Source organism: Tachyglossus aculeatus, chromosome Y2 (assembly GCF_015852505.1).
Source record: "Tachyglossus aculeatus isolate mTacAcu1 chromosome Y2, mTacAcu1.pri, whole genome shotgun sequence".
Lineage (NCBI taxonomy): Eukaryota > Metazoa > Chordata > Mammalia > Monotremata > Tachyglossidae > Tachyglossus > Tachyglossus aculeatus.
Window position 1 is genome coordinate 496,276 of NC_052094.1, and position 13,159 is coordinate 509,434.

At 43.1% G+C, this 13,159-nt stretch overlaps 1 protein-coding gene across 4 annotated transcripts in view; it reads left to right on the forward strand.

Moving 5' to 3' along the window:
- Positions 1–13,159, forward strand: part of PHACTR1 (phosphatase and actin regulator 1) — a 320,885-nt gene that overhangs the window by 292,390 nt on the left and 15,336 nt on the right. For all 4 annotated transcript variants that reach the window (XM_038768071.1, XM_038768074.1, XM_038768072.1 and 1 more), the window contains one exon: positions 12,825–12,880. In XM_038768071.1, the coding sequence (XP_038623999.1) occupies positions 12,825–12,880 (56 nt within the window). The remainder of the gene's footprint in view (positions 1–12,824; positions 12,881–13,159) is intronic.

The following is a 13,159-nucleotide window of genomic DNA, read 5'->3' on the forward strand; positions in this document are numbered from 1 at the left end:
GAAAGGGTGCCTTTTGTTTGGCCATTACACAGACAGAAATCAGGTAGAAATCATTTTTCCACCCCCACATTTTAATTTTTGATCAATTTTGACCACTACCTAGTTCCAACAAGCTCAGTTTTCTCTTTAGTCAGTTGGGTGCAGGATCATCTTTGTCCCTCAGCCCAATATGATAGCAATGATTGTCATTCAGGCTGAAATAATACTGTTTAGGCCACTTCTTTCTAAGGATTGCACAGCATTTTCCAAGCACTTGCCCCAGTCATAGGAGAGGGAAAGCTGTGAGCAACTCTCTGTCCCAATTGATTTTGTTCCTACAGGCAGGTCATTTGGGGAATTACATCTGCTAGGTCACTAAGGGCCATTCTGCTGATGTGAACGAGTTAATATAACTCCATCCTAGCAGAAAAGCATTCCTTTCTCATAAAGTTACAATCCCAGTATTTGCTAATTTAAAAATTATCTTTATTGAATTTTTAACTTTCCAAAAGAAAACCATTGACATTCCAACCACAGCATCAAATTAAATCTTGGTAATTTGCAGTTTCTGAAATTAAACAGGTGTCAAAAAGAACCCTGTGCATTCTTCTGTTAATCCACTAATCAGTGGTATTTCTTGAGGGCTTACTGTAGAGCACACAAGATTATTAGGTCAGGCATAGTCTTTGTCCCACGGGGGCCTCACAGTGTTGGGAGAATGGAGAGCAGTTCTTTAATACCTATTTTATAGATGAGGGGACTGAGGCACAGAGACACAGAGATGTTAAGTGACTTGTTCAAAATCACACGGCAAGTAATGGCAAAGTTGGGTTTACAGCCCAGATCGCCTGTCTCCTAAATCTGCCCTCTTTTCACTATGTCATGCTGCTTCTCCAAATTAGATACCTGTGTGAAGGAGTCACATGTATGTTCCACATATGTGCATGAGGCAATTTTTTTTCATGCTGCTTCCCTCTCTGATTCATGGCTCTTACATGACAACAGCTGTTTAGCTACTTCCTAATACCTCTCGCACCATCTGAAAGTTCTTTGTCTTTCCATTTTGGCAGTTGTGAATTTGTAAATTGCTCTTGGTGGCAATTAGCAGAACTGCAACTAGAACTCAAGAGTCCTGACTCTCAGTTCTGTGCTTCTTCCACTAGATTACCCAGAGTCTTTCAGCTACTCTTGTGTAAGAAATAATTAGGTAGGAGCCTTAAAAAGGCAGGGGGGGGGGGGGGGGGGGGAATTTTTAAGATTTCTGATACTTAATCCAAATTATCCACTATAGCTTCACCATTCATTCATTCATTCAATCATATTTATTGAGTGCTTACTGTGTGCAGAGCACTGTACTAAGCACTTGGGAAGTACAAGTCGGCAAAATATAGAGACGGTCCCTATCCAGCAACAGGCTCACAGTCTAGAAGGGGGAAACAGACAACAAAACAAAACATGTAGACAGGTGACAAAACATGTAGACACCAGATCAATGATGCCGTGGATACTGTGCCGCATCCATAACCTGATTAAAATAATTATATAGTGTGAAGAATTACAAACAAAGGTGATTTTAAGGGTCTTCCTTAAAGTTACACTACGTAGGGAGTCTCTCTTTGGTCTCTAGAATCGTTTGACATTTGTAGACAGGTAGAATAATTCTAATTACTTGGTCTACATGGAAATATGACTCCAGAGAACCATCACACCTCAGTTGTGGGTCACACGCTCACCTTCAGGTGGAGATGATGCGAAGTCTGAGACTGTGAACCACGACAAAGGAAATGAATCGTACTAGTATGCCAATGAATAAATAGAACAATAAATCAAAGCAGCTGGAGCCAGTTGTTTTCAGAATGAAATAGTTGGGCTCCCAGTTTCATCTTCATCTCTGCCTAGCTGCTTCCAAAGATGTATTCAGCTCACCTCTTTTGCTAGGGGGGAGAGGTGTTGCTGAGAGATGGAATTCAGTACAAAGGAAATAAGTGTAAAGCAACATACAGTGGTCATTTGCATTTTGTAACTGTTGTGTTTTCTTCATTCAGTCTAACCCAAGGAAGAGCTGTGAAACAAAAGCATATGGTTCACCCAATGCCTCTGGGAAAGTTCTATTTGTGATCATCTTGGTGATGTCACACTTGGCTCTTTTATGTAGCCAGGGGCATCAGATAAGGGCAACAAGGAAGGTGTCAACCACCACCCAGCCAGTTTCCACTTAGGACATTGTTCTCTTTGGCTGCTTTTGGCAGAGGCTGGCTTTTCTGGCCGGTATTTTGAAGGACCCAGACATCCCCCTACAGGATGAGGGAGTTGAGCAGGTTAGCTGAAGAATCATCCGTTGGTCCATGGTATTTACTGTGTGCTTACTGCGGGCAGGGCACTGTACTAAGTGCTTGGGAAAGTACAGTATGACAAAGTTGGTAGACAGGTTCCCTGTCCATAATGAATTTTTACAATCATCCTCTCCTGTTTGGGATGAAAAAATCAGCAGGAGTGGAACTCTCCAAACTTTCATAAGCTTTCAGGAGCAGTTTGCCCAGGGTGGGTGTATTGCTGGAGATGATATAGGGGTGCAGAGAAGGTCGGGGAGGGTTTAAGGGAAATGGGTGCTGGGAGAGGGTGGGCTTCTATGAGCTTTTATTCATTCACTCATTCATTCAATCGTATTTATTAACTGCTTACTGTGTGCAGAGCACTGTACTAAGTGCTTGGAAAGTACAATTCAACAACAGATAGAAGCTATCCCTACCCAATAATGGGCTCACAGTCTAGTCCAGAAACCCACCACTTTGGGCCTTCTTGCTGCTTCTTGGAGAAGCAGTGTGGCCTAGTAGGTAGACCGCAGGCCTGTGAGTCAGGATTGGGATCTAATCCCGGCTCCACCACTTGTCTTCTTGGGCCAATCACTTCGCTTCTCTGGGCCTCAGTTACATCATCTGTAAAATGAGGATTAAGACTATGAGCCCTATGTGGGACAAGGATTGTATCCAACTCAATTTTCTAGCATCTACTCCAGCACTTAATACAGTGCCTGCCAGATAGTAAGCGTTTAACAAGTGCCACAATTATGATCTTGCCGCTGTTCTTGCCAGGTCTTATCTCAGCCCAGGGAAGATCAGAACTGGTGACCCAGCTCAATCAGATGTGGCTATTGTCAGCCCCCTGGGTCGGGCACTGAGGACTGATTATAGACTAAAAGTTGGGTCAGGGCAGAGCAGACCAGGAAAAAGCAAGGGAAAGAGGAAAAGTGGAGCCTCCCTCTACAGCACAGGGGCAGATTAGACGAAGCGTTACTAGGGAAACAACATGGCCCAATGGAAAGAGCAAAGGACTGGGAGGCAGGAAACTTGGGTTCTAAACCTGGTTCTGTCACTTGCCTGCTGTATGACCTTGGACCAGTCACCTAACGTCTCTGGGCCTCAGTGTCCTCATCTACAAAGTGGGGGCTCGATTCCTATTCTTCCTCACCTTTAGACCGTGAGCTCCGTGAGGGACTGAGAATGTGTCCAATAGGATTATATTCTATCTACCCCAGTGTTCAGCACAACGTAAGTGCTTTAGAGCTACCATCATTATTATTATTACTATTATTATTATTATTATTACTTCAATATTAGTAATTGAGTTCCTATTTAGTGAGGTGCACTCTGAGTTTCTTGGGAAGCGCAGAAGTAAGAAATGGCCTATTTTCTACTCACAGGGAGTTTATTCCAATCGTAGGAATCAATCAGAGAAATTAGAGGGAAATTCCTAATAGGTCAAGTAGTGCTTGGTACATAGTTAATGTTTAATGAATATAATAATAATAATAATAATACAGAAGTACAATCTCTTTAGCCTAGATTTGTCACATCCTTGAAATGGCTTCATTTCTTACCATCTTGTTTAACGCCCTTATGTGGGGGAATCAGGAAAGAGAGAAAAGGTATTTTTTTCTGCTTCAGAGCCCAGAATCCCTGATGGCTGAAGTTGAATCTTTGCAGAGAGATACTGAAGCTCCCAATATCTCCCATGGAACAATCCCTATTTCCATGCAAATTAGGTTTTGCCTTGCACTACTATCTCTATTAATTATGATTATTCAATTCTCTTTGGCTTATTATCAGTGGAACCCAGATAATAAACCACAGAACTTCCAGTACTCTTAGGTTTTCAAATTGGCCAAGAGGTGAATGGCGTGCATCTTCAAAGATGCTATGATGTCCCCATTAAAGTTACAGGACATGGGTGATATTTCCCCAGAATTTGCCCTATGAAGTTATTTTTAAGAAAAAGAAAAAAAATGAAGATAATAGATATTTAATTGAAGCTATGGGATAAAGGGACTTTTCTAAATCTATGAATGTGGACCCACTGTCTTGGTCTTGGTTTCTGTTCCTTTGCACATGTAGGTTAATAATAATACTAATTTGGGTATTTGGTATTTGTTATGTGCCAAGCTCTATACTAAGCATGAAGGTAGATACAAGATAATCAGGTTAGATACAGTCCCTGTCCCATGTGGAACTCACAGTTTGTTAGAGGGAGAACAAGTGTTAAATACCCATTTTAGAGAGGAAGAAATAGAAGTGCAGAGAAGTTAAGTGACTTGCCCAATGTCACACAAAAGGCAATGACAGATCCAGGATTAGAACCCAAGTCCTCTGATTTCCAGGCCTGTGTGCTTTCCACGAGATAGCTTTAGAGACGGCTGTCCTTTATGTCACTCAAATGATCAAGAGACATGTCATTCTGTTTCAGGGGAAAAAAGGGATATGTTCCCCTTCCTTTGATATACATTAGTTGTAATCTGAAAATGTGTTTTATGGAAAAGTTACTGACCCTCTGAAGACACCTACTCCTTGGGATAATGAGGTTTTCAATTTGATTGTCTTGGCCCTCTTTCTGTTGCAAAAATCCAGACTGAAGGCTAATGAAGGGGAGAGGAAAGAGTCTGAAGAGATAGACTTCCTAGCTGGATCCCAGTACTGAGGCACTGGTCATCATCACTCAGTCAGTCATTTGTATTTACTGAGCGCTTACTGTGTGCAGAGCACTGTACTAAGCACTTGGGAGGGTACAATATAAGAGACACAGTCCCTGCCCACAAGCTTACAGTTTAGAGAGGGAGACAGATGTTAATATAAGTAAATAAATTACAGATGTGTACATAAGTGCTGTGGGGCTGGGAGCAGGGATGAATGAAGTTATCAAAGTAGGGAGATGCAGCAGTGAGTTCAAGAAAAGGAAAAGCAGGCTTAGTTACCATCACAGTTAACAAGTGGGAATTTCTGTTTTTCTTTTCTCTTTTTTCTGAACTATTTCTACTTCAGTAGTCTTGAAATGAAGACCGTGAGGCAGGGCAACTGTTACAAATCTCTGGCAGCGTGGAAAGCATGAAGGCATATTAACCTCTCAATTTCTCTGTCAGATTGAAGAGTCTCCTGGGCTCTTGAAAAAATCAGTGCTTAAGATGAGTTCGGAGTTGGTTAGAAGATTGGAGGTCTTTGAAGACAAAGTACTGTATTGTTTGCTGTGGTGGTTGATTGCGATTCAAAAAGCAGGCTATAGACTCCAAACAAATAATGACTGAACATGTCTGGAAGCAAAACTCCTCCTCAGGCCTGGAGGAAAAAGCTACTGAGGAAAAGCTTGGGCAAGTACGTTTGGAGAAGAGAGCTGTGCAATAGCATGAGACCCATAGTAATAATAATAATGATACCAATGGCACTTATTAAGCACTTACTATGTGCCAGACACTGTTCTATGTGCTGGGATAGACACAATATAATCGGGTTGGACACAGTCCCTAGCCCACACAGGGTTTAAAATATTTTACGGCTGAGGGAACTAAGGCACAGAGAAGTCAAGTGACTTGCTCAAGGATACACAGTAGAACCCATGACCTTCTGACTCCCAAGCCCATGCTCTATCCACTAGGTCATGCTGCTTCCCTGCTTCCCATAATTATGTGACAACAAAATTTCATATAGAATATTTTCCGAATGTGTTTAAAGAACATCTTCCATCAGCTAGGACTTAGCTTGATAGTCCCAAGTTTTGCCTTCTAGTAAAGAATTTCCCTTCCTGGCATGAAGAGCAGAGAGAGTCATGCTCTGTCCCTTTCCTGTTTGCCCCCCTTGAATTGGGCTTGTATGGGACAAGGAGATATCACCTCTTGGGTATCAGAAATTCCTCTGAGCAGCCCAGACTCCACTAGAGGAGAGCATGGAATCTCCCCTCCCAGGCCCTTCAATATAAGGCGGAGATTATGAAGGAGGGAGGAATCAGTCAATCAGTTGGCCAGTGGGATTTATTCAGTGCTTACTAGGTGCAGAGCATTGTACTAAGCACTTAGTGGATAGAGTACAGGCCTGGGAATCAGAATGACCTGGATTCTAATTCCAATTCTGCCACATATCTGCTGTATGACCTCAGGCAAGTCACTAAACTTCTCAGGGCCTCTGCTATTCCTCTGTAAACTAGGGATTAAGAGTATGAGCCCCATGTGGGACAAGGACTTTGTTCAATCTGATTAACTTGTATCAAATCCAGCACTTAGAACAGTGCTTGCACATAGTAAGCACTTAACAAGTACTACAATAATGATCATTATTATTATTATTATCATCACTTGGGAGAGTACAACAGAGTTAGTAAGATATGTTCCCTGCCCACAATGAGCTCACAGCCTAGAGGGAGAGGAAGGATGGGGAATCCAGAAAAATAATTGCCTGTGATAACTGGCAACTCGCCAAAACAATTTAATGGAATTCTGGAATTTGAGAGTCCTGGTAGAACTACCATAGAAGCAACCTGGAAATTAACATGCAAAGTGGGAGGATAATCTAAGGCGGCATTGTCTACAGTTGATCGGCCCAGAAAGAGTATCAGGGATACTTAAACTGACAGAGATATTAATATTGAGTGTAGGTATTTGTTCACTCCAGGGGACATGAATTAATTTTTAACATGGGAGCTGAAACTGTAAGCATAATACAAGAAAGCATAGAAAAGAAACACTAAGTAATGAAAAGTGAAAAATACTTATTCTAAATTATGAATGCTCACTCTCTTGACCTCCTCTCCAGTCAGCAGATTTCTCTGCAGCTCTTGCACACCTCTCTAGATCGTGAGAACCTAATTAGCCAGCCTCTGGCGTGAAATAGTTAAGCATATTTGAAGGTTCTAGAATTGTACCATTCCAATCATTTTTGGCTTCAGTCTCTCAGAGGAGGAAACATTTACTGAACGTACTGTTGCCATTTTCCCAATGGCAGTTGCTTATTACTTCTAATATCCTGGAACTATAAACTTGATCTTTGAAAAAAGTTGTGTCTATTTTTAAATGCTGGGTGATACAGAGTAATGAACTAATACCAGGTTCAGTACTGGGAAAAAGTTCTGAAATTACTCCCCTATTGAAGGGTGTGAGAAGACAGGGAGAAGACGGTCGGTTTTTGGTACTAGAAGTTTATTTTCACTATGGCATCTGTTTTCCAGAAAGAAATCAGAAGGAATCCTGGATGTGATTTTTTTTCACTGAATGTCCTTTATTAATCACAGTAATCCCAAGGACCCCATGCAATAATAGGAAGAAATGGACAGTCCATTTGCATTTGAAGAGTTGGGTGATTTGTGGCACCTTCCATTGTCCCAGCCAGTCATTTTGAGTTTATGGCTGGGAGTCAAAAAAAAACTCTGGCTCTGCCTTAGGGCCGTTCGCTGTGTGACCTTGGCCAACTCACTTAACCTTTCTAGGCTTCAGTTTATTCACATGTAAAAATGGGAATAAGATAAAATAGGCTGGGCCCAATCTCAGAACTTTGTATCTTCTCCAGTGAGTTGCACATAGTAAGCCCTTGATAAATGTCTTCATTATTGTTATTTTGGCAAATATTGTTCAAAACTACAGTGAGAAACTGGAAATTCTTGATCTCCATAACTGTTGCTTTTATAGATATGGTTCCCCCGATTCCATTTCTTGGTGATTCTGCTGATTGCAGACAGTAGCTCAAGATCAATCAGTCAATAGATCAATAGTATTTATCGAGTGCTTATAGTGTGCAAAGCATTGTAGTAAGTGCTTGGCAGAGTACACTATAACAGAGTTGGTAGACACTTTCCCTGCCCACAAATGAGTTATAGTCAAGATACTAAGAAAAGGGATGAGCAGGGAACAGGGAAGGACAGTCCACAGGGGCTTGTGGCCAATCAATCAACCAGTCAACTGTTTTTATCGTGCGATGGGCCATGTGTGGATCTCAGCTCATGCAGGGTATGTGGATTATTGCAATGGAGATCGCCTGAAATGAGCCAGTGCCTCACCCCCTTTTCTTTATAATGGTATTTATAAGCCACTTACTGTATGTCAAGCACTGTTCTAAGCTCTGGGGTAAATAAATGATAACCAGGTCAGAGAGAGTGCCTGTGTTACAAAGGGCTCACAGTCCAAGTAGGAGGTGGAACAAGTACTGAATCCCCATTTTGCAGCTGAGGAAACTGAAGCACAGAAATGTGAAGTGACTTGCCTAAGGTCACACAGCAAGGGAGTATCAGATCTTAGAACCCATATCCTCTGACTCCCAAACCCGGATTTTTTCTTTTTGGCCACTGCTTCCCTCCTCTCCAATATGCCCCACCTCCTGAGCGCCTAGCGATGTTGTCCACAACTGGCAGAGATGGAGAAAATTCTCCAAAACCAAGGCTCCCAGGGAGAATTTCATTAGGTGGACAGTGGTTAGGAAGTGCTAACTGAATGCAGGGAGGAAAGAAAAACTCATTCCAAGTGTCTTCCCTCTCTTTACCACTTCCCACCCACCTTCCCCATTCCCACTAACACCACTGTCAGATGCACTTTCAGTCCGACTCCATATACTAATCCGTCAATCAATCTATCAATAGTGTTTACTGAGCATCTACTTTGTGCAGGACACTACTAAACCCTTAGAGGAGTCCAATAGATTTAATAATAATAATTGTGGTATTTGCTTTGTGCTTACTTCATGCCAAGCTGTGTACTAAATGCAGGGGTAGATATGAGATTATCCGCTCATCCAGTCATTCAGTCGTATTTATTGAGCACTTACCGTGTGGACAGCACTGTACTAAACACTTGGGAAATACAACTTGGCAACATACAGAGACAGTCCCTACCCAATAAAGGGGTCACAGTCTAGAAAGGGGAGACAGACAACAAAATAAGACATGTGGACAGGTGCTCCCACATGGGATTCACAATCTAATGGAAGGGAGAACATTTATTGAATCCCCAAATCACAGATGAGGGAGCTGAGGCCCAGAGAAGCTACGTTACTTGCCCAAGTTCACACAGCAGCATGTGGCAGAGCCAGGATTAGAATCCAGGTCCCCTGATTCCCAGGCACCTGCTCTTTTCACTAGGACACACTGCTTCTAACACTGGACTTAATTGATGTGATCCCTAAGCTCAAGGAGCTTAAAGTCTAGCAGGGAAGACGGACCTTATAAGGTGAATTAAAGAAGAATTAACAGAGTACAAAAGATTTGTATGTAAGGTGGTCAGAAGCGTCCAAGACGCTGTTGGGGTAGGTGTAGGGTGGAGAGATGAGAAATGAATTGGGAAAAGCCTCCTGAAAGGGATGTGATTCCAGAAGAATTCTGAAGATGGAGAGAACTGCAGTTGGTCAGATATAAGCATGAGTGAAACAATGATAAGAAAAAGGCACAGGGAGTAGGTTAGCTTGAGAGGAATAAAGAGTGTGAGCTGAGGTGTAGTGGGATAAGAGAGTGGATAAGCAGGAGGGAGCAAAGAGGACTTGGCAAGTCTATTTTCAACCCTCTAAAAGACACCAGCATTCCATGCTTTGCCCCTGGCCCTAAAAATGGCCATATCTGGGGGGCAGGAGCATAGCCTAATGGAAAGAGCACAGTCCTGGGAGTCAGAGGACCTGAGTTCTAATTCCAGCACTGCTATCTGTCTGCTGTGTGACCTTAGGCAAATCAATTAACTTAATAGGGAGTAAGACAGTGAGCTCCATGTAGGACGTGGATTGTGTCCAACCTGATTAGCTTGTATCTACCGCAGTGCCCTGGCATGTAGTAAGCACTTAACAAATAAAATAAAAAGCCAGAATTCTCTTTCCTTTTGCAAGTATCCTAGAATGACAGGCCAGATTCCTGCTTCGAATCCATAGCTATCAAAACAAAGAACTGTAAAGGCTAATTGAGAGCAGTGACCTCTCTGTTGTCAAATGGGAAGGAGCAGCTTCAGTAGCATTTCTTGGTAGGATTAATCCTTTCCTGCCTTGGGGATCACACCGGTAAATTACAAGGCTTTTGTTGCCTCAGGATTACTAAATCATCTCTGGGGAAACCATGTAATATGCATCGATAATACTCTTGCCTAGCTTATGTCAAAGTCAGTTTGGCACAACTGCTCCTGACACAGTATTTTTCCAATAGGCAACCTGACATTCCCCAAACTGAGGAATGTCTTTCCAGTCCTTTCAGGCCTTAAATCTTGGTTCTGATCTGCTTAAGTCATTGTTTCCCAGTATTTGTGGTGCTTAAGGAAGATACATGGGCTGAAAACAAGTGAGCAAGATTAGACTCAGTTGAAAAATCCAAATTAAAACAGAGAAACCATTGCAAGTAATGGACACTAGTGGCAGGGGAAAAAAGGGATTTTTCCATTAATGTTAAATGGGAAATTATTTAACAGTGGTTGATATTCAACAGTCATTGTTTCATGCTTGGAAATGAGATTCTCTTAAAGTGGAATTTTATACTAAGTAGACTTGTATTAATTGGAGTTCCTTGGGTAATAAAATGATCTATTTCTCCCTCTCATTCCATTGCCAAGTTCAAGGTTTAGACTAGCAACTCAAATAATTTGCCCAATAACCCCTTTGAAATATGTGAATGTTTTGATCCTTGAGTGCCTGTAATAAGGGACTGTCCCATGAGGAGACCAAATGGTACAAACCTTCAGGGCACAAACCTTATTCTAGATCTCAGTAACTATCAATCAATAGTATTTATTGAGCACCTACTCTTCGGAGCACTGTACTGAGGATTTGAGAGAGTACAGTAGAATGAGTAAGCATGATCCCTGCCCTCAAAGAGTTTATAATCTAACAGAGGGCACAACAGTTATGTACAGAAGTGCTGTGGGGGAGAGTGTGGAGTGTATTAGCTGGATTGGGATGAGACCTCTAGAGACCTGTAGACTTCCAGCCCCCGAAAACAACTGACTTTTTTTTTAAAGGCAGCCTCCATAGAGAGAGGTTACAAAGCCTTTTCTAGTGTCTCTTTATCACTCAATCATATTTATTCAGAGCACTGTACTATGCGTTTGGGAGAATACAATATTACTGAGTTGGTAGATATATTCCCTGCCCACAATGAGCTTACAGTCAAGAGGAGGAGTCATGGACTTCCTGACCATCAAGACTATGCAAAGCTGTTTCATGGGTCTTTCTGCTACCATTTAGGCCCATTCCCTCTTGTCCTCATATTCTCATGACATACAAGAAGCATCAAGGCTTAGTGGTTAGAACTCGGCCTGGGAGTCATAAGGTCATGGGTTCTAATTCCGACTCTGCCATTTGTCTGTTTTGTGTCAATGGACAAGTCGCTTCACCTCCCTGGGCCTCAGTTACCTTATCTGTAAAATGGGGATTGAGACTGTGAGTCCTTCACGGAACAGGGACTGTGTACAACCCAACTTGCTCATCTCCACCCCAGCGCTTAGTTCGGTGCCTGGCACACAGTAAGTGCTTAACGTATACCATGTCTACATCCAGTGAACTAGGCAGAGTTAGGTCTAGAGCATTTGAAGTAAGGCAACTCTTTCCCCTTCAACCTCTTGATCTTGTCAACAGCAGAAGGAGTTGGTGGTTGGAATGTTTGAGTGACATACACCCTCCACAGCACAGGGGTCTCATTGGAAAGCTCCAGAAAGCCTGGAATTCCTTCCAGAGCTTTCCCCGGCACCACCTCTCCATCACAATGGGCTATGGAATGCCGGCTAATTGCAGGGATGTTTAATAAGTGCAGAGTGCTTTGGCAATACAGACGTTTGGGTCAAAGGCTCGGGACCCACTGTGGGCACGTAGATCCTGTACTTTCTTGGACTGGCTTGCCGAGGTATGTTATCTTCACTGGGCTCATTCTCATGTCGAATTCCAGCTGTTGAGGCCCTGGCTCTCCCACTCTGTGGCTCCGATTGGGGATTTTAGTTCATGTTACCCTGCAGTTCCTGCCGAGGTGTTCCACTTGCCAGGTCTATGTTACGTTCCCAGCCATGGGAGGGTAATTTCCATCCGCGTTCATTTGTCATTTCACAATCTAATAAGGCTCCGGAGATGCTAGGGGCGAGTGGGGCACTGAGAGTGGGAGGGGGAGGGGCAGAGAAGAAGAACTGTCATTATACTGAGTAGACAAATGTGTTCTGCTCTCTGAGGACCCAACTGGGAACCGACCAGCAGGACACAAGCAACGGGCTGGTCCCAGCCACAGCCTTGGAGCTGGGAGGTGAGAACCTAGCCCCATGCCCAAGCTTGTGAAATTCAGGAAGCCAGTATGGGGAGGAAGGAAATTATGTGAAGACATGTGTCCAGTCTAAGTTGCAACCAGCTGGCCATCTGGGCCAGTTGGGGAGGGACAGCCCGGAGAACCTGATGGAATAGACGTAGCATGCCTTTCCTGCTATTTGGAATAGAGGAATAGAACTGTGGAGAAAAGTGTGGGCTCTGCCTGGTAGCCCTGTGGAGGACACCCAGCATGGAACAGGAAGGCCCTCTGGGTCTGCCATCTCGAGGGCCAGGGAAGGTCTGACGAAGATGTGATATGGTCCGAAAACTTCTCCTCAATTTTTTCCACAGGCGCCTGAGCCAGAGACCAACTGCTGAGGAATTGGAACAAAGGAATATTTTGAAACGTAAGTAATATCCTCATTAGAGGCTTCAGAATTTTGATTCCTGTTGATGAGTGCCTCTCTCTCTCTCTCTTTCTCTCTCTCTCTCTCTCTCTCTCTCACACACACACACACACACACACAGACACACACACACAGAGTTTTTAGCACTCTGCCTGGGAGAAAATATTTGAGAAGGTCTGAAGACAGTCTCATGAAGGTGATCAGTTTCCTGCAGGCTCCCAGAATGTGAGCATTTCCTTCCTCTAGTATTTTAATTGGGTTTCGAAGACAAAAGGAATC